The 25,094-nt window shown below is 57.3% G+C and overlaps 1 protein-coding gene across 1 annotated transcript; it reads left to right on the top strand.

Annotated features, from left to right (window-relative positions):
- Positions 1-7,592: 7,592 nt before the first annotated feature.
- LOC140902979 (phospholipase A2 inhibitor and Ly6/PLAUR domain-containing protein) lies at positions 7,593-11,741 on the top strand. Its single transcript, XM_078850410.1, has 5 exons — positions 7,593-7,641; positions 7,989-8,105; positions 9,192-9,344; positions 10,593-10,733; positions 11,584-11,741. Exons 1-5 carry the CDS (start codon positions 7,593-7,595, stop codon positions 11,739-11,741), a joined length of 618 nt encoding a protein of 205 aa, XP_078706536.1.
- The last annotated feature ends 13,353 nt before the right edge of the window (positions 11,742-25,094 follow it).

A 25,094-nucleotide genomic window follows, 5' to 3' on the forward strand; every position in this document is an offset into this window, starting at 1 on the left:
ATGCTCCTCCTCCGGCCTTTGTCTCCCTTCTGGGCCGAGAGACACCTGGTCGCATCCCCCTCCTGGGTCTCAGGTTACGAAGGGGCAGCCACAGCATCCATGCAGGCAGCTGGAGCAGCCCTCGCAAAAGTCACCCGCTTATTCCCACCACCCAGACATTGGTGCAATACATAGGGAAACAGAGGCACACACAGCATTCATGCAAAACAGTAAGACTCACATAGGCTCACGTAGGCCCCACTTTGCAACATCTCTCCCCTCTTCGAGACCGAACTGAGCGGGGTTTCTTTAGCCAGTGACCTGGGGAAGTTCAGGCCCCGCTCTCCGGGACAAAGCATCAGCTATAACATGTGCACTCCCCTGAACATGGACCGCCTCCATCTCAAATTCCTGGAAGGACAGACTCCACCTCAGGAGCTTGACGTTGGCCCTTCTCATCTGGTGCAGGCACGGTAGGACAAGTGGTCCGGGTACACAGTGAAGCGCCACCCAAACAGATCCGGCTGCAGCCTTTCAGGAGCCCACTCCATGGCCAGTCACGTCTCCTCTATGGCCGCAAAGCCTTGCTCCCGGGGCAGCAGCTTCCTGCTCAGCTACTTGATGGGGTGTTTCTCCCCCTTTGCATTGGCCTGCCTTGGCACCGCACCCACCGGCAGCCAAGCTCCACCCCCGCCTCGCCTTCCCCCACAAGCGTGCTGCGTTCCCGCTCCTCCCCCTCCCTCCCAGCTCTTCCCGCCCCCTGCTGCCTAACAGCTGTTTGGCGGCGCTTAGGACTTTCCCAGAGGGAGGAGGAGGAGCGGGGACACGGCATGCTCAGGGGAGGATGCGGAGAAGAGGTAGGGCAGGGGCGGGCACTTGGGGGAAGGGGGTGGGGTGAGGGTGGTGCAGGGATGGGAAGAAGAGGGACGGGGGCGGGGCCAGAGGCAGGTGTGGGGGTTGAGCACCCACTGGGCAGAGGGGAAGTCGGCACCTATGCCCCACTGATCATGGACTCACAGGCCTGTGCTCTGTTCGCTGCCCATGATCCCTGGGAGGAACCCCTTCAGTGCGACAGCCCTTCTCGGGGGTCCACTCTCTCTTGGGGTTAAGCCATAGGCTCCTCCACCTCCTGGAACCGCACCTCTTGGAGCCTTCAGCACGCCCATCTCCCGCTAATCCCCCTTCGTCTTACTGCTCCCCAGTGACTAACTGCAGGATGGTCTGTCCGTGGGGTGCAGTTGATCCCACCACTGCCACCAGGTGGCATGGAGTCATTGGGGTGATGCTCTGGAACTATTCCCTACAAAGCCAGTCAGGAGTCTGTGGGAGCCTCTTCTCTCTGAGCATGCTGTTTCAAGGGCAAAAAGCTCTGAGCTTCCTGGGTCTGATCTCGGAGTATTCAGCATCCCCTTCCACACCGTGCGCTTCCCGCAGTGAGTCCACCCGTGGCGGAGCTTCTGGGGGAGCCAGAGGGCCCTGTTGTGACGAAGTGGGACTGTTCTTAATGTTTCCTCTGAATAGTGTGGGGGTGCCTCAGTTTCCCCTAGGCAGTTCTTAAGTATCTAGGGGGTGGGGTAAGGGTGTCTGATCATTGCAGAGCCCTAGAGGGCAGGTGTGTGCAGGGGTCTGGAAACAGAGAATGGCCGACACCCTGTTTCCTGGCCACTGATGGCCTGGGCCCTTCCCCCCTGCAAGGTGAGAGCTGAAGGGTTGGAGAACAAAGGAATCAGGTGACCTCCTGGCCCGGGAAAGGGACAAAGCCCAGAGGAGGAGGGGCTGGAGGGGGAGGGAGTTTGGGGCTGGCTGGGACATGGAGTGAAGGGCAGATGGGGTTGTCTGGCTCACTGCCCCCCAAAATGGACCCAGCTGAGGGGTCCCGTTCTCTGCACCTGCAAGCTCTGTGTTAGACCATGTCCCTGTCGTCTAATAAACCTTCTGTTTTACTGGCTGGCTGAGAGTCCCGTCTGACTGCAGAGTTGGGGGGCAGGACCCTCTGGCTTCCGCAAGACCCCGCCTGAGCGGACTCGCTGTGGGAAGCACACAGAGGGGCAGAGGAGGCTGAATGCTCCAAGGTCAGACCCAGGAAGGTGGAAGCCGTGTGAGCTGTGTGTCCTGCAGACAGGCTGCTCCCAGAGCGGAGACTTCCCCAGAGTCCTGACTGGCTTCATGGGGAGCAGGTCCAGAGCATCGCCAAGGGACTCCGTGACACCTGCACCCCAACTCCGCACTCACACCTGACTCTCAGCCAGCCGGGGAAACAGAAGGTTTATCCGTCGACAGGAACACAGCGTAGGACAGAATGTGTTAGCACAGAAATCAGTGACTTTAAGCTAAGTCCATCTTGGGGGGACAGTCCTCCCCCTGAGCCCCAAGCCTTCCGAGACCAACTCGCTTCCAGGTGCCTGGCGCCTGCCCTGGCCATTGCTCCTCCTCCGGCCCTTGTCTCGCTTCTGGGCCGAGAGTCACCTGGTCGCATCCTCCTCCTGGGTCTCAGGTTATGAAGGGGCAGCCACAGCATCCATGAAGGGAGCTGGAGCAACCCCCACAAAGGTCACACGCGCTTATTCCCACCACCCAGACATTGGTGCAATACACAGGGAAACTGAGGCACAGCCGGCATTCATGCAAAACAGAAAGACTCACATAGGCTCACGTACAACATAACAAGGGGAAATCCCCACTTCGTCACAGGGGCACAGTGCATGCAGTGACATCAGCCTGATGTGACATGACATCACAGGCTGGTGACATCATCCAGATGAGCAGACGTGATCAAAATGGCCCCATCCCAGTACGCCGTCACCATGCCAACAGCCCAAGGCCCTCATGGCAGCAGTGTCCCTGTGGCACAGTGGCGTTACGGTGGTCCGGCAGCACGATGACAGCATCGTTAAGGGACATCGCCATCACGTGACATCACCTGGGGTTGATGGGCTGGGGCAGGTGGTTGGGAGGGATGTGAGGGTGTCTCTGGCTGAGGGTGTGGGCTCTGGGGTGGGACTGGGGATGAGGGGGTTGGGGTTCAGGAGGGGGCTTTGGGCTGGGACCGAGGGGTTCGGATTGCGGGAGGGGGCTCAGGACTGGGGCAGGGTGTTGGGGCATGGGAAGGGGTGAGGGTTGCAGGCTCTGGGTGGCGCTTACCTCGGGTGGCTCCCAGAAGCGTATCTGGCTCCCAGGCGGAGGCGTGGCCAGGTGCGCTACCCCCATCCGCAGGTGCCGCCCATGCAGCTCCCATTAGCTACAGTTACAGGCGGTCCCCGGAGACTCTCCAGTCTGTCTTGTCACCCAACTAAACTGGGCTTAGTGACCAGTAATCACTTACACCAAAAATCACCCCACAGAAGGTCACTTCCTGAGATCAATTGGTGCCCTAGATCCTACACCAAAGACAAGGCCTGCTGCAAATCCTGTAATAAACCATCTAATGCATGCCTGACTTGTAGTGATCTGTCGATTCGAAGTGGCTTCCAGGGTGGGCCCAGGGGTCACCCTTGGGGATCTCGGCCTCAGTTTAGAGATTCTGGCCCTGTCGGAATTCAAACAGTGAAGAGAGAGATGGACAATTTTCCCGTGCTTGGTTTTATTTCCTTCATTCAGCTTCCAAGCCTGCAGGCCGAGCTTCTGTGCACCGTTTCCCAGGTGCGACAGGGCCGTTAACCAACCCTCTGGATTGCAATGGTCCTGGCTGGCCCGTCTGATTCGGATAGGCCTGCTGGCTGGGCGGGGGGACGATTCCCAGGCTGGGTTCACAAGTTCAAAGCAAACGTTTTCAAACTCTAGAGCAAAACTGAGCTATTTCCTTGTAGGCTGGAACCCAGACATGGCACGGGAGGTTAATGCAGGCAGCCAGCGGCCTCCCTCGAGGCTAAACGTTAAATACAGTCGTACCAGACTGGCACCAGTTCTGAGCAAAGTAACACATGGGTAACCTGGGCTGGTCCCCAGTTCTTAGCTAATTCCGGCCTGCCAGTGTCACCCCATCCCTCCCCACCCGTCCTGCTTCATACACATCCCTCTGACTGTCCATCCGTCCCCATTCACACCTTCCTGCCCATCCACCCATCTCCATCGCCACAGTGGTGCCGATTCTCATGATTCTGTCACGAGTCTCATGATAAGTATTGTTTTCGTTTAAGCCCCAGCTCCCGGAGTCAGGTGGGTCTGGGCTGGTTTCAGCCTTAAAGAAGAGGGCCGTTTCGAGTCCTCCCGGCTGTGGAGAAAGCTACAAACCGTGACCCCCGGGGCCCCCTAACGGCTCAAAGAGCAGACGGCAAATAACAAGACCCCCAGATCTCATATCTTTACGTAATCTCATCACTTTTGAACCTTTGGGGTTGGCAACACTGCCTCCATCTGTCCTGTTCGCCATCCCCATCCCCAGCCCTCAGTCTCCCTGTCTATCCCCATATAGGATAAGGTGCCTCTCTAGCCTAGCATCAGGGCCCCCCTGGGATCACTCTCCCCCCCAGATAAGCGGGGATCCGCGGCCCACTGGGGATCTGTGAGCCCTTTCGCTGAAACCCTGCGCCCTGGTGCCCAACTCCCCTGCCATGGGGCTGAAACCAGGAGTGGCGTGGGGCTGAAACCCCGAGCTCCCTTCTCCCCCTCCTCCCACTGAAGCCGGGACCAGCATAGGGCTGAAACCCTGAGATCCCCCCCGCCCCAGACCCCCGCTGAAGCCTCAACGTGGGCAGAAGCCCTGAGCCCATGGACAGAGGTGAGGGGGCATGAGGTCATTGCCCCCCCAAACTGCAGAGTCTTACCCAGAGTGGGGCAGTCCTGGGGGCAGCTCCACCCCGCCCCCCTCCTTCAGCCCCACTCAGGTCCTGCCCTCTGGCCAGGTCCTAGGCGGGAAGCCGGAGCCAGGCAGTGTGGGGCAGCTCCTCCTCTGGCTGGTGGTGCCATGGGGCGGGCAGCCATGGCATTCCCCCGTCTGCTGCTGGTGCCCGGGGCTGCGGCTGCTCCCAGCCCCCTTTGACTGCTCCTGCAGCCGGTCAGAGCCGCCTGGGCAGGGACCCGGGGCCGGCAGAGCCCTCGGGGAGCAGCTGCCGGCACAGCCCCAGACAGGCGGGGGGCTGCTGAGGTGAGTCCGGGGCTGGAGGCGACTTTCCCTCCCTGGACCCCGCTGTGCAGAGCTGGCCCCTCCCCAAATATAGAAGTCAAACTACGCCTATGCCCCAGGGTCCCACCCCTGGCCGGAGCCTCGAGTCCCCCTGGCCCCCGCACCGGGCCCTGGAGTCTTTATAGCACTCAGGGTCCCGGCGCGGGGCTCAGGAAGGGAAAGGCTGAGAACCCCATGCTAGATCCCAGCCAGCCGGGGGCCCCTGGCTTGTCACTGGAGCCGGCTGGCCAGACCTCAGTCTTTGCTGCTGTCTGACTGTCCCAAAGGCCTTTCTCCAGGGCCCTGCCCAGAAACTCTCCGTCCTGCCTGCGCTGGCCCCCAGCCAGGCCAGCCGCGCCTCTGCCAGCAACCTGGGCGCTTGGCTCAGCTTCCCTCGGCCCTCTGCCCGGAATCAGAGCCGGGGAGAGAACCCAGGAGTCCTGGCTCCCAGCCCCCTCGCTCTGAGCCTCAGCTCCCCCTGCTGGTCTCGGGAGGGGGTTCTCTGCCCTGGTCTGAGCCCACCCTGCTCTCTGTAACCGCCCCCTCCCCACATGTGGTGCCTGGTACCTCCAGCGGATGCCCCCCACCTCCCATGGGCTGAACTGCCCAGCCTCCTTCGCCATGGATGCTGACACCTGCCAGGGGGACCCCGGCTTGAGCTGCGCAGGGGCCGAGACCCACTGGGCTGGGGTGGAAAAGGCGTCGTGCCGAGCTGGTGCCAGGCCAAGCGCTGGATTTGCTGCACTTAGGGCAGGGCTGAGGTGTTGTCAGGTGGGGGATTCTCCAGCCCCCGTTGCTGTCCCTGGCCTGGCCATCTCCCCGATGCGACATAGAGCAGCCTTGGGGCTGCTCTATTTTACAATCTGCCCTATGGGCCGTGAGGGGCAGGGAATAGCCCCAGCGCAGAGTGCCCCAGCTACACCCCCGATCCTTTGGGCCCTGGAGACAGGAAATAGCCACAGCACAGTGCGCCCCGGCCATGCCCCGATCCGTCCCATGGGCCCTGGGGGGCAGGGAATAGCCACAGCAAAAAGCGACTCTCTCTCACGCTCCACAAGGCCCCTTTGTCCCTCTTCACAGTGTGGGGCTCTCTGCCCCCCGACATGTGTCTGCCCCGTGGGGTTGCTGTATTCCCGGAGAGAGGCCATCTGCACCCTGCTGCTCCAGCCCACCCCCTCCGGATTGCCCCCCTCCCCCCCACTGGGATCTCATTGCGGCTGGATCTGTGCTCCAGCTCCTCTTCCCCCAAGGGTCTCCCCCAAGCGAGGGTCCTGGACCCCCCCCCATCTTGCCACTTTTGGGGGCAATTCTCATTGCTTTCCTGCAGCCTGTCCCCGAATAAACCAGTGCTGGGAAACAAAAGGCTACTGTTTGATGTCTATCCGTTTCCAGCCTACTCTGACCCACCAGCCCCTGGTCCCCTGCCAGGGCTGGAAAGGGAACCCACAAGTCCTGGCTCCCGGTCCCCCTGCTCTAACCCACTAGGCCCCACTCCCCTCCCACAGCCGGGGAGAGAAAATCCCTGGTGTGGACTTTCCATTCCCCCCTCGGCCAGACAAAGACACTCCTTCTGGGACCCCGCCTTTATACAGGAATAGCAACAAAGTAGGTAATATCCCCTGATGGGGCTAGTTACCACCCGTGTACCGGCTGGTTGACCCAGGCTCAAGCCATCTCTGTCCATGCCCCTGTCATTCTGAGTCTAGCCTTGGGAGGGGTCCGGGTGTCCCCGTATCGCCTTTGGGGAGTGTGTTTACCCCTAACTCGGTACCCGGGGGGATCCTTCGGGAACGTCTTTGGGGAAGTGCCCAGCACCCCGCCTAGCACATCTTAGGAGTGTCTGTGGGTTTGCAACCCCAACCGGGTTCTTGCCAAGTTCCCGTACCAGACGGAGAACCTGCAGGAGTCCTGGCCCCGGCCCAGCAAGCTCATCCTCCCCTCTGGACAATTTCACTGGCTGCTCAGAGGCCTGTCTCCTTGGCATCGGGGCTACATTCCCCCCTTGATCTCGGCCCCCTGCCACATGCCGAGGCACTGGCTGGCCTGTGTCCCTCCTGGGCTCCCTGGGCTGGGGACAGGGAGAGCCCTTGGCCGGATTATGGGCTGGGGCAATAGGGGGGTCAGGCCGCACCGGTCCGGTGACAGGCTTCCCTTAATGGGATCCCCCATATTCCACCCCTGGGCTCCCCAAACTCTCACCCCAACCCTGGCCCCCCTTCACCCACCCACAGATACCCCATGGTCGGAGAGCGGCAGCCCCAGGCCTGTGGGTGCCACGTCCCCAGGCCGGGCGGGGTGCGTGGCAGGGATCGAAAGGGAGACGTGGCCGGCGGTGAGAGGTCCAGGCCAGGGTAATTGATGGCCCCGGAGCCGGATCCCTCCAGGAACTGGCTGTTCCCAGGCCCTGTTCCCTGCCCTGGCCCAGCCCCGGGGCTATAAATCCCCACTGGGCGCAGTGCTGGCTGCATCCGACGGCCAGCTGTGCTCGCTGCCCCGCGCTCTGCCCTGCACCATGGTGGCCCGCCTGGCCCTCTGCCTGCTGTCTGCGCTGCTGGCCACGGGTGAGTGGTAATGTCTGTCCAGCACCAACCGCCAGCTCCCACTCCCCTGCAGAGCTGGGGAGAGAACCCAGGAGTCCTGGCTCCCAGCCCCCCTGTTCTAACCCACTAGACCCCATTCCTCTCCCAGGGCTGGGGAGAGACTCCAGTAATCCTGGCTCCCAGCCCCCTGCTCTAACCACTAGACCCCACTCCCCACTCAGAGAACCCAGGAGTCCTGGCTCCCAGAACGGCAGCCCCAATCTAAGCTCCGCTAGTCAGCTGCTGCGCCCCCACTGGAACTATCCATTAAGGGGGGGCTGGTGGCCCTGCAGATTATCCCTCTCCCAAGTCCTCCCCTCTCTCCCCAGGTGGCTGCCTGAAGTGCGAACACTGCAGGAGCGCTGACAAGGTGTGCTCCGGAGAGCCACAGGACTGCGCACCCTCCCAGACTGCCTGCCTCATCCTCAGCTCGGAGACCAGAATCGGTGGGTGACGGCACCATGCCCGGGCATTGCCCCTGCCCCGATGGGGAGGGGCTGGGCTCTGCTGCTGGCCAGCCAGCGGTGCCCCCGTCGCACCAGGCACTGCCCGGACCTCAACTGAGATCGGGGCCCGTTGCGCTGGGAGCTGTGGAGTCAACTTGTGGAACTCCTTGGTAGAGGACATTGTGAAGGCCAAGACAATAACAGGGTTCAAACAAGAACTAGATGAGTTCCTGGAGGACAGGTCCATCGATGGCTATTAGCCAGGATGGGCAGGGATAGTGTCCCTGGCCTCTGTTTGCCAGCAGCTGGGAATGGGCCACAAGGGTTTGGTCACTTGATGATTCCCTGTTCTGTTCATTCCCTCTGGGTAGGGTGGCCAACTTTCCAATTGCAGAAAACCAAACACCCCTGCCCCGCCCCCTTCCCGAGGCCCCACCCCTTCTCCAAGGCCACTCCATCCCCCCTCCCTCCATCGCTCACTCTCCCCCTCTCTTGTTCAGTTTAACGGGGCAGGAGGTTGGGGTGTGGGAGGGGGTGAGGATTCCAGTGTGGGACCAGAAATGAGGGGTTGGGGGGGTCCAAGCTGGGGCAGGGGGTCGGGCTATGGAGGGGGGTGCGGGCGCTGGTGTGGGACTGGGGCTGAAGGGTTCAGCGTGCCGGAGGGGGTGTGGGCTCTGGGAAGGAGTTTGGGTGTGGGAGGGGGTTCGAACCTGGGGCAGGGGATTGGGGTGTAGGAGGGGTTTTGGGGTGTGGGGTCCGGGCGGCACTGACCTCAGGTGGCTCCCAGAAGTAGCCGGCATGTCCAGCTCCTAGGTGGAGGCGCGGCCAGGTGGCTCTGTGCGCTGCCCCCATCCACAGGTGTCGCCCCCGCAGCTCTCATTGGCCATGGTTCCCAGCCAATGGGAACGGCGGAGCCAGCACTCGGGGTGCGGGCAGCGCATGGAGCCCCTGTTAGGAGCCAGAGGGGGGACAGGCTGGCCGCTCCCAGGAGCCGAGCAGAGCCAGGGCAGGCAGGGAGCCTGCCTTAGCCCCGCTGTGCAGCAGCCCGTCCGGCTTGGTGACGCCTCCCCCGTGTCTTGCCCCCAGGGCAGGAGCAGAAGCTGGGCACCTACAAGGGCTGCACCGAGACCAAGTTCTGTCCCCCGCGATCCTCCAGCCTCAGCGCCGCCTTCGGCCTGCGTGTGCGGAGCGCCGCCAAGTGCTGCCAGCGGGACCTGTGCAACAAGGGAGCCGTGAGGTGTACGGGACCAGTCGCCTGCCCGGCCCCCACTCGAGCCACAAGACCCCGCTCCCCTGCCTGAGCCGGGGAGAGAACCCAGGAGTCCTGGCTCTCCTAGTTCCCCCGCTCTGACTCACGAGACCCCGCTCCCCTGCCTGAGCCGGGGAGAGAACCCAGGAGTCCTGGCTCTCCTAGTTCCCCCGCTCTGACTCATGAGACCCCGCTCCCCTGCCTGAGCCGGGGAGAGAACCCAGGAGTCCTGGCTCTCCTAGTTCCCCCGCTCTGACTCATGAGACCCCGCTCCCTTGCCTGAGCCGGGGAGAGAACCCAGGAGTCCTGGCTCTCCAAGTTCCCCCGCTCTGACTCACGAGACCCCGCTCCCCTGCCTGAGCCGGGGAGAGAACCCAGGAGTCCTGGCTCTCCAAGTTCCCCCGCTCTGACTCATGAGACCCCGCTCCCCTGCCTGAGCCGGGGAGAGAACCCAGGAGTCCTGGCTCTCCTAGTTCCCCCGCTCTGACTCACGAGACCCCGCTCCCCTGCCTGAGCCGGGGAGAGAACCCAGGAGTCCTGGCTCTCCTAGTTCCCCCGCTCTGACTCACGAGACCCCGCTCCCCTGCCTGAGCCGGGGAGAGAACCCAGGAGTCCTGGCTCTCCTAGTTCCCCCGCTCTGACTCACGAGACCCCGCTCCCCTGCCTGAGCCGGGGAGAGAACCCAGGAGTCCTGGCTCTCCAAGTTCCCCCGCTCTGACTCATGAGACCCCGCTCCCCTGCCTGAGCCGGGGAGAGAACCCAGGAGTCCCGGCTCTCCTAGTTCTCCCGCTCTGACTCATGAGACCCCGCTCCCCTGCCTGAGTCGGGGAGAGAACCCAGGAGTCCTGGCTCTCCTAGTTCTCCCGCTCTGACTCACGAGACCCCGCTCCCCTGCCTGAGTCGGGGAGAGAACCCAGGAGTCCCGGCTCTCCTAGTTCTCCCGCTCTGACTCATGAGACCCCGCTCCCCTGCCTGAGTCGGGGAGAGAACCCAGGAGTCCTGGCTCTCCTAGTTCCCCTGCTCTGACCCACGAGACCCCGCTCCCCTGCCTGAGCCGGGGAGATAACCCAGGAATCCTGGCTCCCAGCCCCCACCCACACTTCCCATTCCAACCCAGTACACCCCACTCCCATCTCAGATTCAGGAGTCTGCTGCTCTGACCATTAGGACACCCAGCCCCATCCCAACGCCCTTCCCTGCTCCGAGCACAAACACTGACTGTGTCTCTCTGTCCCTAGTGCCACGGGCCCAGCCCAAGCCCAGCGGGCTGCAGTGCCCGGGCTGCTTGTCAGAGGGCACCGAATGCCAGGCCAATGAGACCGTGACCTGCCTGGGCCCCGAGAACCACTGCGTCTATTTTGCTGGATCCATCACAACCGGTAACCGCTCGGGGGAGACATTTGGGGCGGGGAAGGGCTCTTGCATCTAGCGGAGGACGGCAGGGCAAGGAGCGAGTGCGGGCGTTAACGCCAGGCACAGTCCAGTCAGAGATAAGGCCCCGTTGTAACAAGCTTCTGCGGGCTGGGGTGGGTTTGCCCCCGTAATGTGTCCTCTCTGGCACCTGCTTTAGCGGAATACAAGTCACTGACCTCCGTGCCGGGGGAGACTCACCGGGGCTCTGCGGGAGGGGAAACTAGCCAAGAACATTCTTAAATTAAAATGTAGGTAAGATTCAGAAGAAGAAAAACCCCTAGGAAAATTCCCCACCCGCGGGAAAGCTCTGGAAAGCCAGCCAGGCAGAGGGTGAGGTCCCGGCTCAGGGCCGGCCAGGCGGAGGGTGAGGTCCCGGCTCAGGGCCGGCCAGGTGAACAGACGGAGGGTGAGGTCCCGGCTCGGGGCAGGCCAGGTGAACGGACAGAGGGTGAGGTCCCGGCTCGGGGCCGGCCAGGTGAACGGACGGAGGGTGAGGTCCCGGCTCGGGGCCGGCCAGGTGAACCGACAGGGGGTGAGGTCCTGGCTCGGGGCAGGCTGGTCAGGCTCTGGTAGCCCTGGGACCTGCATCCAGGATACCCTGTGGCTGGCAGCATGGTACCGTCCCGGCACCCACAGGACCTCCCACCTGGTGAGCTGCGGGGGGCGGAGGGGCTGGGATCAGGGCGTCCCCCTCCCCTCAGCAGGCAGGTGCCTGGCAGAGTTTGGTCGCAATCGAAGCACCTCGGGGGGGCTGTTCCCAGGGGCCTCTCCGGGGTGCGGTCCCCTCGGTGACGCCCTCCTCCACTCTGCTTCCAGGCACCCGGAATTACACCTATGCCGTGCGCGGCTGTGCCACGAAAAGCACCTGCACCAGCAAGGTGGGGGTGTACAAGCTGCCGGGGGTCTTCACCGACATTGTGATAACGTCCGAATGCAGCCCGGCCCCCACCCCTGGCCCCAAGCAGGGCACTTAGCCCCCCACAGCCTGGGGCACACGCAGCCCGGCTGGGTGGTCGCTCCTGTCGCCGTCGGCTCTGAGCATGATCCAGCATCGAGCTCCGGCATCGGGCGTGTGCCGCAAGCGGCCGTGTTGGGGGGTGAGGGTGATTTCCTGGGAGAACGTCCCTGAATAAAGCATCACCAGAGGGCGAGGGGCAAAAGACGTCTGATTTTTTAACACTGGCGCAAACATGGCGCAACAGGGTGTCACGGCCTCCCAGGTCGTGCCCTCTCCTGGCCCTGTACGGTCCCTGGGGGGACCCCCCTTCGGTGTGACAGCCCCTCTCGGGGGGCCACTCTCTCTCGGGGGTTAAGCCCCTCCACCTCCTGGAGCCGCACCTCTCTGAGCCTCAGCACACCTGTCTCTCCACTCCCAGCAGGAATAATCCCCCCCCGGCATCTCTCCACTCCCAGAGGGAATAATCCCCCCCCCCGGCATCTCTCCACTCCCAGAGGGAATAATCCCCCCCCCCGGCATCTCTCCACTCCCAGAGGGAATAATCCCCCCCCCCGGCATCTCTCCACTCCCAGAGGGAATAATCCCCCCCCCCGGCATCTCTCCACTCCCAGAGGGAATAATCCCCCCCCCCGGCATCTCTCCACTCCCAGAGGGAATAATCCCCCCCCCCCCGGCATCTCTCCACTCCCAGAGGGAATAATCCCCCCCCGGCATCTCTCCACTCCCAGAGGGAATAATCCCGCCCCCCGGCATCTCTCCACTCCCAGAGGGAATAATGCCCCCCCCCCCCCCCCCGATCTCCCCACTCCCAGAAGCAATAATGCCCCGTGTCCTCTAGCCCGGAGCGACTCTCAGCTGGGGTAACACAGGAGGGTTTATTGAGCATCTGAACCCAGCACAGGATACTCTCCAGCCTCAGGCCTGGCCTCCCCCAGCCCAGCCCAGCCCAGCCCAGTCTCCCCTGCACCCAGGGGGGCTCTGCCTGCTCCCTCCCTCCAGCATCGAGCCCCCCTGCTTCCCCGCTGGGCATCTGCTATCACTGGCCCCAAGCCCCCCCTCTGTCCATTGTCTCCTCTCCAGGGAAATGGGGTCGCCGGGGCCCCCTCCCCCCTCTTCTGTCCTCTGGCCCCTCTGGCTGGACCCGGCTGCTCCGGTCACCAGGGTCCCCGCAGCCCCTTGTCCTCCCGCTGGCCAGACCCGGCTGCAATTCCCGAGCTGGGCTCTGGGTCCCCAGGTCCCCAGTTGCTGGGGTCTCCATTCTCCAGGCCATTGGCCGGGGTCCCAAGTGCTGTCGCTGGTCCTGTGTCCCAACAAACTCCCTCTCCCCTCCCCTCGTTAAACCCCTAACACCCAGGGAAACTGAGTCCCACCCCCTCTGCATGCAACCCATTGGAAAAACCAAGGAAAAACCAAGAACCCTCCACCCCCACTTCATCACACAGGGCCCCAATCTCGGCTGGGGTCTGGACAGCACCCACCACCGGGGGGACCCTGGACTCGATTGGGGTTGGGGCAATACCTGACACAGGGGGACCCTGGTCTTGTGCAAGGTTTAGGCAGCGCCCAGGGAGTCTTGGCTGTGCCTGGTGTGAAGGGGTCTCCAGTCTTGTTTGGGGGTTGGGACCTCCCCCACACACACCCAGAACCTCCCGCACTGAGTGCCCCCCAGACCCTCTGACGAGCCCCTCCCCGCACTTGAATCCCTCCCCTGCCGAGCCTCAGCCCCTGCATGCGGATCCTGCCCCCCAGATCCTCCACGAGCCTGCCCCCCCACCCCTTGTCCCCCCAAATATGGACATCAGACAACACCTATGGCTGCAACGGCCCTGATCTGGTGCCACTTTGTCACTCTGAGCCTCAGTTTCCCCTTCTGTGCAATCATCTTTTTCTTTGTCTGTTTAGATTGGAAGCTCTCCAGGGCAGGGGCTGGCTCTCAGTGTGTGTCTGGGCAGTGCCTGGCACAACAGGGATTCCCTGATCTTAGCCAGGGGGTCTGGGCAGAACCGGCATAATAGGGCCCCCAGCACCCCATTGTGACACCCTGTACCCCAAAGCAACACCCTCGCACCCCCATATTTACCATGGTGATAGCATTGTGATGTGTTTTGTACACAGTCTGCCTTGTGAGGTATCATTCTAAAAGTCTTGATCTGTTGAGCATTAATCTCCTGTTGGATTGTGTGTGCTAGCATTGTATGGGGAGTGTCACGGAGTGTGGGGGAGTCCAGGCCCTGCACCCCTCTTCCTGGGATCCACTGAGACTCTCAGCCAGCCAGTAAAACAGAAGGTTTATTGGACAACAGGAACACAGTCCCCAACAGAGCTTGTGGGTACAACCAGGACCCCTCAATCACGTCCTTCTGGGGGAGCAGGGAGCTTAGACCCCAGCCCTGGGGTTCCCTGTGTTCCTCCACCCAGCCCCAAACTGAAAACTAAACCCACCCAGCAGGTTCCCTGCTGCAGTCTCCGTCCACATTCCTGGGCAGAGGTGTTACCTCCCCCTCCCCCTCCTGGCTCAGGTGACAGGCTCTCAGGTCTCCCATCCCCAGGGCACATTCCCAGGTCAACACTCCCCCCTCCCTGCTGAGTCACATCGTCACAGGGAGTTATGACGTTTTGCTACGTGTGTGTTACTGAAATAGGTTGTGAGGTTGGGAACACCCACAACCAGCCTTTCAGGTGCAACAATGGAGCAGCCAGACAGTGTTGCCCATTGAAGGGACTCCACACTCCCAAGGACGACCCCAGGAACTGGATATGATGGAGACCTCTCAGGGAGAGCACGGAGACAATGGAGGCTGCTTGACTCATGTCACAGCGAAAGCTCTTTCCAGCCAACTGGAGGAACCTGTAAAGGGAGGGAAGTGACGTCTTCACTTGTCTTCTCTCCCCCCACAACCCAACACCTGCAAACACGTCTGGAGGACAAAGACTGAATGGGGGAGCGGATCCCCGGGCTGGAAAGGAGAATCCCAATCTGTGTATCAAGGATACTGTACTGTCAGGGTGAGACACGGCCTGATTCAAACCCTGGCTAGTTTCTAGAACTCAGCCTGTGATTTTACTTTTTATTTCATAGGTGACCAGCTTTGATGTGCACACTCACTCCTTACAGTCACTGAACATCTCTCTGCAGTTAATAAATTGGTTTTATATTTTACCTATAACAGTGGCTTTTGCGTGAAGTGTTTGGGGAATCTGCACAAAAGCTGGTGCACGTCCACTTTCCTTTGTAGAAATGAACTTACACTGGCAGGCTTCTGACCAGGGTAGGACAGTACAGCCCGGGGATCCTACACTGGGGAGACGGGGGAATTGGCTGCAGCCTCTCTATTGGTGGTTCATGAGTGGCTGGGAAAAGCATTCATGTAACTCAGCTCGGAGTGTCCCTACCTGTGGATGTCTGGGTAAGTGCAGGAACTGGAGGGGTTTGCAGCTTGTCACAGCATCACAATGTGAGAGGGAGCCCAGGTTGGTGCGACAGAGGGCTCAGTGGTACCCCAGTTCCAGGTGGCTCCCCGGGGAACCTGTCACACTTGGGCAGCGAACAGTGTGAAATGCACAGCTTGTTGTTCTGAGTGAGATTTGCACTTCATACACTAGTGTAGAGCTTTGAAGCAAGATGTTAAGTGTGGTGGCTAAGAACACTCAGAGAGGTTACCAGTTTGTTATTTTCTGTTTGCTTATTTTGGGAAAGGGAAGTAGGGACAGAAAAGCAGCAAGATGAGTGAAAACAGAGAAACCATTGAGACTGGGAATGGTTGATTCATCATAAAAAGTAACCTATTTCCCCTTGTTTATTCCTCCCTGCTCCCACTGTTCTTCAGACGTTCTTGTTAAACCCTGGATTTGTGCTGGAAATGGCCCACTTGATTATCATACACATTGTAAGGAGAGTAATCACTTTAGATAAGCTATTACCAGCAGGAGAGTGGGGTGGGGGGAGAGAAAACCTTTTGTAGTGATAAACACCCATTTTTTCATGGTCTGTGTGTATAAAAACATCTTCTGTCTTTTCCACAGTATGCATCCGATGAAGTGACATGTAGCTCACAAAAGCTTATGCTCAAATAAATTGCTTAGTCTGTAAGGTGCCACAAGTCCTCCTGTTCTTTTTCGAATACAGACTAACACGGCTGCTCCTCTGAAACCTGTCATTGAGTAGCTGGAGCTGTTCAGATTGCAGGTAGCAGAAAAAGAGAAAGAACACCGGTGAATTTTGGAGCTAATGCTGGCAAACACTGCCAGAGAGGAGGCTGCACACAGTACTCCTGGGGGAATTCTGCACCAAAAAATTAAAAACTTTGCACACAACATTTGAAAATTCTACAAAATTCTCTTCTTCTCCAACACTTAGCCAGACAGTTGGCCATGGCAATCGTTCGCCATTTGGTCCACTCCTGCACAACCACAAAGGCTTGACGGCCTGAGAGTCCAACATTGGAACAGACTTGTTGAACCCATGTAATAGGGGGTCTGCCTCTGGGCCACCTCCACCCCTCGGTTGGTGGAATTTTATCCCAGATGTTACAAGCCACCTGGAGAACGATGTTCACTGGAATGTCTTGTGGCATCCTTGGGACATGTCCGAAAAGCGTAAGGACCACCTGTAGACAGTGACCCCAGTAGTCTGTAGACCAGAGTGACCATAAACATCTGCATTACAGATGAAGTCTTTCCACTTTATGCCCAGTATACAACGTTGACATTTTGTGTGGAAAGCCTCTAGCTTTGTCCAGTCTGCATGGCGGAGTGTCCATGTTTCACAGCCGTACAACAGTATGGGAAGGATACAGCTCGAATAAATCCTGAACTTGGTTGTCACACTAAGATGATGTGGATTCCATATCCGTTGTAAACAGCCCGTGGCAGATGCTGCGATGCCAATCCGACGGAGAACCTCCGTGTGAGAACTGGAGGAGCTGGTAAGTTCAGAACCCAGATAGCAAAAGCTGGAAACTGATTTGATGGTTTCGTTGTTCAAAGAGATTGGAGTCGCGGGTGGACCTGGTCCTAGATTTTGCAGTTTTGTCTTTGACCATGGAACATGGAGACCAATCTTCACTGACTTCTCCTCCATATGCTGGAGTGCCTCACAAAACCTGTCAGGGCTCCATACTAAAAAACCAATGCCATCAGAGTAGTCAGGGTCTGTGAGCGAGAGATCACCAACCTCAGCGCCCGTGGACCTGACGGAATGCTGCATTATGAAATCCATTGCCCGACAAAAGAGTGCAGGGGCCAGAACGCAGCCCTGCCTGACCCCAGACACTGATTTAAAAGGTGCTGCTGTCCGGTTGCTCAGACGAACATGGGCAGTGGTTCCATTAAGCAGCTCTCTAATCAAGTCCAGCAGAGTGATAGGGGCACCTACGCCCTTTAAGGCCTTCCATGACGCGACATGGTCTACTGACTCAAACGCAGCCTTAAGATCAACATACAGTACGTGCAGGGGCTTCCTGAACTCGCGATGTATCTGTGACAACAAGTGAAGGGCCAAAATGGCATCTAATAAGGACCTGTTCCTCGTAAAGCCTGCCTGTTGGGGATGACGCTTCCGATATAGCAAAGGCTCCAGGCATGCCAGAAAAACATGCACAAACAGGGAACAGGGAGCAAGGTGATCAGCCTGTAGCTCTTACATTCACTGCGCGGTGCCTTGCCCTGATGGAGTGAGATCACAATCCTGTCCTTCCAGGCGGCTGGTAGGGCTCCAGTTCTCCACACCAGACGAAAGATGGCCAGAGGTGATTCTGCTCCTGAATCAACAGCACCTTTTAGCAGCTCTGAGGGGATGCCATCGGCACCGGCTGTGCGTCCGTTTTTCAGTTTGGAGATGGCGCACTTCACTTCATCCAGTGTTGGTGCATCCATACAAACGTCTGGATCCGGAACCGCAGTGACAGCCAGATCATCCAGCTCTGAACAAGTGGCAGCTGGAGGACGGTTCAGGACACTGTGAGAACGTTCCACCCAGCATGAGAGAATGAGATTTCCATGGATGGCCTTGGCTGCCATTCACGATGCAAAATACAAAATTCTGCATATTTATTTGTCAAATTAACACAATAGAATCATGTTAGTTTCAGTGATTTTGGTCATTTATTTCAAAATATCGGTCAGCAAGCATGGCCGTAACAATACAGACCAAAAAAGAATGATTCTGGTATTTTTTTTTTTTTGGACAAATAGATTCCTTACGAGCATTTTAATACAGAACTTTGTGTAATTCATTTAAACGACACAACAGACCTGTATGTCCCGCATCCGCCAGAAGCAGGGCAAAGGCCAGCGGGAGTTGGGGTAACAGAGGAGCTGAGGGAGGGGGAAAAAGCCTGGGAGTGAACCTGGAGGCTGTTGGGGGGGAAGTTTTTCTTTGGGGGAGGGGGATTGTTAGGGAGTTGGGGAGCCTCCCCCATGCAGACCCTGCCTGACCCCAAGCCTCTCCTGTTCAGTCAGGCACATTTGCCCCTGTCCCCTTACCCCCCATCCCCATGGGTCTCTACAGCCCCCCTCCCGCGTCCCCAGGCTCAATGCTGGCTCCCCACTAGCTCCTGAGCCCCAGTCTGTGACCCCCCAGCAGCCCTGGGTGCCCCCTGTACTATCCTGGCTCCGCAGGCAGGGGGGCGGTGCTGAGCTCTGCTCGGGGGGCAATTCTGCAGCCCTGGGCAGAGAATTTTGTGTTTTCGTGCCCCCGAAGCACTGCAGTCCCGCCCTGTGCCCACCAGAGGCCACTGTGGCCTGAGAACAACCAGCGGGAATGCAGCTGGCTGGTCTGGTGCCAGAGTGGCCTCTGTGGGCACAGGGCGGAACTGCAGCGCTTCTTGGTCCAAATATATTTTATGCAGGGAAATCCTGGTCCCAGGTCTCCTGGGGAACCAGGAGCGCCCAGAAGCTGCTATCCCTGTAATTCCCCTCCACCACGCTGAGCTTCTAATCTGCCGGGGGGGGGCCTCAACCCCAAGTTTCAATCCCAGGCCTCGCCCCCACTCTACCCTTTCCCCGACACCCCCACCCTGCCCCGCCTCTTCCCACCCCCATTCTGCCACCTCCCCTGAGCGTGCCCTGCCTTCGCTCCCCCACCCCCAGTGCCTCCTGCACGCCTCGGAACAGCTGATCCACGGGGGGCAGGAGGCACTTGGAGGGAGGGGGAGTTTCTGATCGGCGGGGTGTTAGGGAAAAAGGGTTCCCCTCCCGTCTAGGGTTAGGAGGGTAGCCTTCCCTGGACTTCTGTATTAGCCAAACAAAACACAGAGTCTTGGCTCTTTGATAAAGTGAGGCACTTTATTGCTAGCAAATACGACAGCTGAAGGGCTCACCAATTCCTTTTCAGAGGAAAATGGTGAAGCCCCGAACAAAGAACAGGGATGAGCTTTTATAGCTTGGTTCAACATACATTGTGATATCTCTTCCAGTTCGAACCGGTTAACCCAGTCTGTTTGAAGTTCTGGGGTAGGTACGAGCATGGAGGCTTATCTGTATAAGGAATTCTCTCCCCAAAAGCAGGGAGTGCAGGTTACACACAGTTCACATTCTTTCTATCCATAAACAAAGTAGAAAGGACAGATAAGCGTAGAAAAAAAGACAGCAGCGTAGCTTTACATGATTATAGGGTCGTTTTCTGGGTTTTTTTCCCTATCAGTTCCCCCCTTTGAGCCTGAAGATAATTATCTTACATGGCTCATTATTCATTGTTTAACATGTTCATATGTTTCTCATCTTGGTTAACACCACCCTTCTTTACATATAGTATCTTTGCTGGGCTCATGGTTTTGGTACATACCCGGTGGAAGAGGGCACAACAACTGGACGCACAGCAGAACAGCAGACCCACAATCATAAGGAATCCCACTCCATACACAAACAAGGTTTTTAGCCATCCAAAGTTAGGCAACCAGCTGGTGAGCCAGCCCCACAAGTCAAAGCCCACACTGGGAGAAATAGAGGCCTGCTTATGAAAGAAGGCTGACACGTTTGCAATTATGTTAGTATCTGTGACTATGCGTCCGCTTTGATTTACATAAAGGCAGCATGTGGCATTGAGAAATGTGCACACCCCTCCCTGTGCACTTAAAAGCTGATCCAGGGCCAACCTGTTTTGCATACTGTAGCGAGCTAGTGAGCTTATTTCTTCTTGCAAAGCTTGGATTGCATCTCGAGTGGCGTTAGTAAATATTTCCATTTCGGCTGACATATTTTTTAGCGCGTATTCAAGTTGGCCCACCCCCACCCACGGAAAAAGAATACGGAAGGCGCGCATGCCTGTACTGCCTTCCTCGACAATAGGATTATAACTGGTATCTCGACGGGTTGTGTCTCTGATTTCTATTAAGTCTCTACGATGCATCCCTCCTGGCCAGGCAAAGGCCACCGTGCATCTTTCCAACCACTTTGGGGGCAAGGTCTTTCCTGCCCAAGTGCCACATACCCACCATAAGTGATGATCTCCTAATACTATGGTATAGTTGCCTTTATTGCCCCCTGAGTTCTGAGATACTTCCTGCAATCGTCCCACCAGGGATGCAGCATCATCAGGATTGGGTCCTATCCCCCCCCATTTCCATAATGTAAGGCCGGCAAATTGAGTCGCATTTTCTCTGAGAATGTACCCCACATAGCCTCCAGCACGGGCATAGTTGGCTACCTCAGTACCATTGGGATACAGCAAAAGAGTAGTACTTGCATTGTTTCCCAAAATTAGAATTTTCTCACAGTGGGTTTTTGGGTATTTTCCCAGAGTAGTTTTGCCTCGGGTGCGTAGCGACCTTTTTTCTACGCACAAGGGGGCCTTAACGAGCAAGTCTGGGCGATGGTTCGGGATCCAGGTCCTAAAATCTATGGGTCCCCTTCCCCTTTTTCCCTTTTGGCCGTACCACGCCAAACCATTTTGCCAAGAATTGAGGAGCGCTGGAACCGGCAAAATGGGGAACCCTTGCAGTGAATGGGAAGAGAAGTGGGAACACACCCAACAGTCACTAACATTCCATGCGTTGGTTAAATTTTGGGCTAATTGTAGAAACGTATTTTTATCCCAACCCCCCAGGGCAGAGGTCCAGGTTAACGCCCATAGCCATACATACATTATAAACACTACCAGCTACTAACAACTCTAAAAAAAATAATATTAATACAATATTTGTAACAGTATACTAATACTCCAGAGTTCTGTAACTGCTTCTGATTCCGCTGATTGACCGGTACCCAGTTCATGTAGAAGCGGCGGTCGTGATGGGAGTCGTTGGGGATGTTGGAGCAGGAACCTTTTTACAGTGGCTGCAGTGCACCCATCTATCGATGCCCTCGACCTTCATTGCAGTTGGAGTAGTCAGAAGGACTTGGGCCGGGGCCGACCACCTTGGTTCCAGGCAATGCTTCCTTCGATGGATTTTAACACAGACAAAGTCTCCTGGAAAAAGAGAGTGCGCACAAGTATCAAGCGGTAAAGGTTGGGCATCTTTTACTCTGGCCCATGCATCACTCAAGGCATCTTGCAACATGCGACAATAACCCGCCAACTTATCTTGCCCAGCCATTAATGAAGTTTTTGCTGGGGCAAACCCGTCTACACTGGTTAGAGGAATCGGCAAGGGTCGGCCAAATAGAATTTTGAACGGTGTCAACGAATGCTTCCTATGGGGTGTATTACGAAGATTGGTTAACACTATGGGTAACACTTCAGGCCACTTTAATCCAGTCTGCTCGCATAGCTTTGCCAATTGGGTTTTTATCAGCCCATTCACCCTTTCTACTTTTCCTGAACTTTGTGGATGATAGGGGGTATGCAAGGCTTGTTTTATGCCGAGGGCCTTTGCTAAGTGTTGAATAATTTGGGAAGTGAAATGGGGGCCTTGGTCACTTTCCAAACGAGTCATTATCCCGAAGCGGGGCACTATCTCCTTGAGGAGACACTTCGCTACGGATACTGCATCTGCCCTTCGAGTGGGGAAAGCCTCAACCCACCCTGAAAAAAGATCAACCAGGACAAGCAAGTGTTTTAGTCCTGTCACTGGTGGTAAGTCCATGAAGTCCATCTGGACCACAGCAAATGGGTACTCAGGCAGTTTGCAATGTCCCATAGCTTGTGGTTTGACTGCTCCTTGGTGATTGTACCGTTGACACAATTCACACTGTGCAGTGACGGTCTTCGCAGCTGCATGGACCCCCGGAGCAAAAAATAACTTCTCCATTTGAGCTACTAATCCCCCCTTTCCCAGGTGCGAGGCCAGGTGGAGTGCCTGGGAAACCTGAGGGAGGAGTTGTCTTGGGAGAACCGGACAACCGTCCGGGCTGACGTAGAGGTTGTCCTCATTTAGGTGGCATCCAATGGATTTCCAAAGGCTAACTTCGGCCGGGGACGTCGTCTGCTGGGCAGAGAGCAAAACGGCTGGCATCACTGGTTGCAGTAGCAGGGGTGCCAAAAAAGGAAAAGGGGCTGGAGCCCCACAGAGGGCAGCATGACGGGCCGCCGAATCGGCTGCAGCATTTCCCTTGGAAACCTCGTCCGAGGCGCGGGAGTGGCCCTTACAGTGTGTAACCGAAACAGCTGCAGGAAGTTGAATAGCCTCTAACAAGGCAGAAATCAAGGCAACATGGGAGATCTGAGAGCCACTGGAGGTAAGGAACCCACGATGCTTCCAAAGTTGTCCAGTAGAGTGGCATACCGAAAAGGCATATTTGGAGTCAGTATAGATGGCCACAGTTTTGTTTTCAGCTAATTGACAGGCCCTAACAAGCGCCACGAGTTCTGCTGCTTGCGCTGACTTTTGTGTAGGTAAGGCATGCGCTTCAAGCATTGCCATCAGGGTAACAATTGCATAGCCAACTCGTAAGGCCCCAAACTCGTCCCGACAGGCGGAACCATCACAAAATAATTGGAGGTCAGGATTCTGCAATGGAATATCAGAGAGGTCAGGACGAGGCGTGGAGATCAAATCCACCACGTGGAGGCAATTATGAGGTTCCCCATCCTCAGGCAGAGGCAAAAGGGTTGCAGGATTCAGGACTTCGCAGCGGCGTAGGGTAACAGCCTGATTGGCGAGCAAGGCCAATTCGTACCTGGTCAGTCTGGCTGCTGTGAGGTGCTGCGTGGATCCACGATTAAGAAGTGCTGCAATGGCATGAGGCACTTGAACTAGAAGAGGGTGGCCCAAGGTAAGCCCCGAAGCTTTCTCGACCAACACAGCGGCAGCCGCAACAGCGCGGAGACAGGGCGGAAGACCCTGAGCCACTGGGTCAAGAAGGACCGAAAAATAAGCCACCGGTCGCTGGCCAGGCCCAAAGGGCTGAGTTAGCACACCAGACGCCGTGCCAGATTGTTCATGGCAAAATAAGGTGAAAGGCTTTGCGTAATCCGGTCTGCCCAGGGCTGGTGCAGAAGTTAGTGCTTGTTTGAGGGCGGTAAGGGCGTTGTTGTGTAGAGTCGTCCATGGTAAGGGTTCGGGAACGGAATCCAGCAGCAAATCGGTGAGGGGGTGCACTAACTCCGCATAAGCCGGAATCCAGGCTCTACAATAGCCACTTGCTCCCAGTAACTGGCGGAGTTGCTTTTTAGTGGTAGGCCTTGGCATACTCAGAACGCTTTCAATCCTGTCCTGAGTAAGTGCAGTAGAAGCATATGAAATACGATGCCCCAAATATTCCACCTCGGGTTGGGCAAACTGTAGCTTGGAGAGTGCCACCTTGTGACCTTTTTCGGCCAATGCAAAAAGAAGGATTCGAGTGTCCTGTACACAGGCAGCCTTGGCTGTAGAGCACAATAACAGATCATCAACGTATTGAATCAAAGTAGAACCCATAGTCAACGAAATAGAGTCCAGATCTCGCTTTAAATACTGCCTGAAGATGGTAGGGCTCTCCCTGTAGCCCTGAGGGAGGCGGGTCCATACGTATTGACATCCGTCAAAGGTAAAGGCAAATAGGAACTGTGAGTCTGGGTGCACAGGGATGCTGAAAAATGCTGAAGACAGATCAATCACAGTAAAATAAGTAGCCCCTGGGGGAATAGCAGTTAAAATAGTTGCTGGATTGGGAACAACCGGAGCTCTCGGGATCACAATAGCATTAATCAGTCAGAGGTCATGCACGAAACGGTAAACCGGTTTGCCATCGGGGCCAGGCTTGGGTTTCTTAACAGGAAGAATAGGTGTATTGCAAGGGCTGGTAGCCTCCTTAATGATTCCTTGAGTTAAAAGCTGTTGTAGGACTGGCCGAATGCCCTCTATGGCCTCTTTAGGCAATGGATATTGCATTTTTCGGGGCAGAGGGATATCTGTACGGTAATTGATATACACCGGTTCTGCTGACTTTAAAAGTCCAGTTTCAGTGGACGCCGAGGCCCACAATGCTTCAGGAATATCAGATAACTCAGCAGGGACAAAGGGGGCGGTGGGTGTAGTGGCTAACAATGCCATTACCGTAGCTTCAGGGACCGAAGTAGGGACTGAGAGATATAGCCCCTCCGGGCTGCAAGTTATAGTTGCTCGTAGTTTACATAACAGATCTCTACCTAATAAATTTGCAGGACAGGAAGTTGCAATTAAAAAGCTATGATCCTCTGATAACGGGCCAAGCTGGACCGTTTGCTCCGCAGTTAGAGGAAGGGTGCACATGGTGCCACCAATGCCTATAGCTTTTACGGTTGCAGAAGTGGTAGGAAGGGTGGGGTCCTGTAGAGTACTTCTATCTGCCCCGGTGTCGATTAACATTGAATAAGTTTTTCCTCCCACCACAACTGGAAGCTCCGGGTGGTTTGCATCCAACTGCACTGTCCAAGAAGCGGAGGGGGTTCCTGGCGAGGGGGACGAAGCATTGTGGGCGGCTAGCTTTCAATCAGTACTTCCTTTTTCTTCCCCCCTTTCCTGTACCCTCTGGTAGGCTTGCATAAGAGGGTCAGCTGGCTGGAGGGGGTAATTTGGGCACTGGGCAGCCCAGTGTCCTTTTTGTCGGCACCGCCGGCACTCATCTGGCCCTGCCCTCCCGGGCCGTGGCTGGAAGTTCTGACCTTGTGGTCCCCATCCCTGGGTAGAGCTGCCTCCTCTTCCGCCTCGTCCCCGAAAGCCTCCCCTCCTGCGGCTTGCATCCCGTCCCCGAGAGCCGTCTTGGAAACCTTGCAACTGCAGATTAAGGAGCTTTTCGGACCTCCTAGTGTCTAATTCCTTCCTATTCCTCCAGGCATGGGCTGCTAACCCCACCACCTCCTCCAGCGTTTTGTTTTCATAAGCTGGTTGACTACACACATACTTCCGAGCGAATGGTAATAAATTTTTTACATACTGGCCGATCACTTGTGTTTTCGCTACAGGGGAGGTTGGATCTAAGCCGCCGTGGTTTTTCAAAACCTTACAAAGGCGGTGGAAGAATTCCCCTGGGT

The sequence above is a fragment of the Lepidochelys kempii genome, chromosome 24, assembly GCF_965140285.1.
Source record: "Lepidochelys kempii isolate rLepKem1 chromosome 24, rLepKem1.hap1, whole genome shotgun sequence".
Lineage (NCBI taxonomy): Eukaryota > Metazoa > Chordata > Testudines > Cheloniidae > Lepidochelys > Lepidochelys kempii.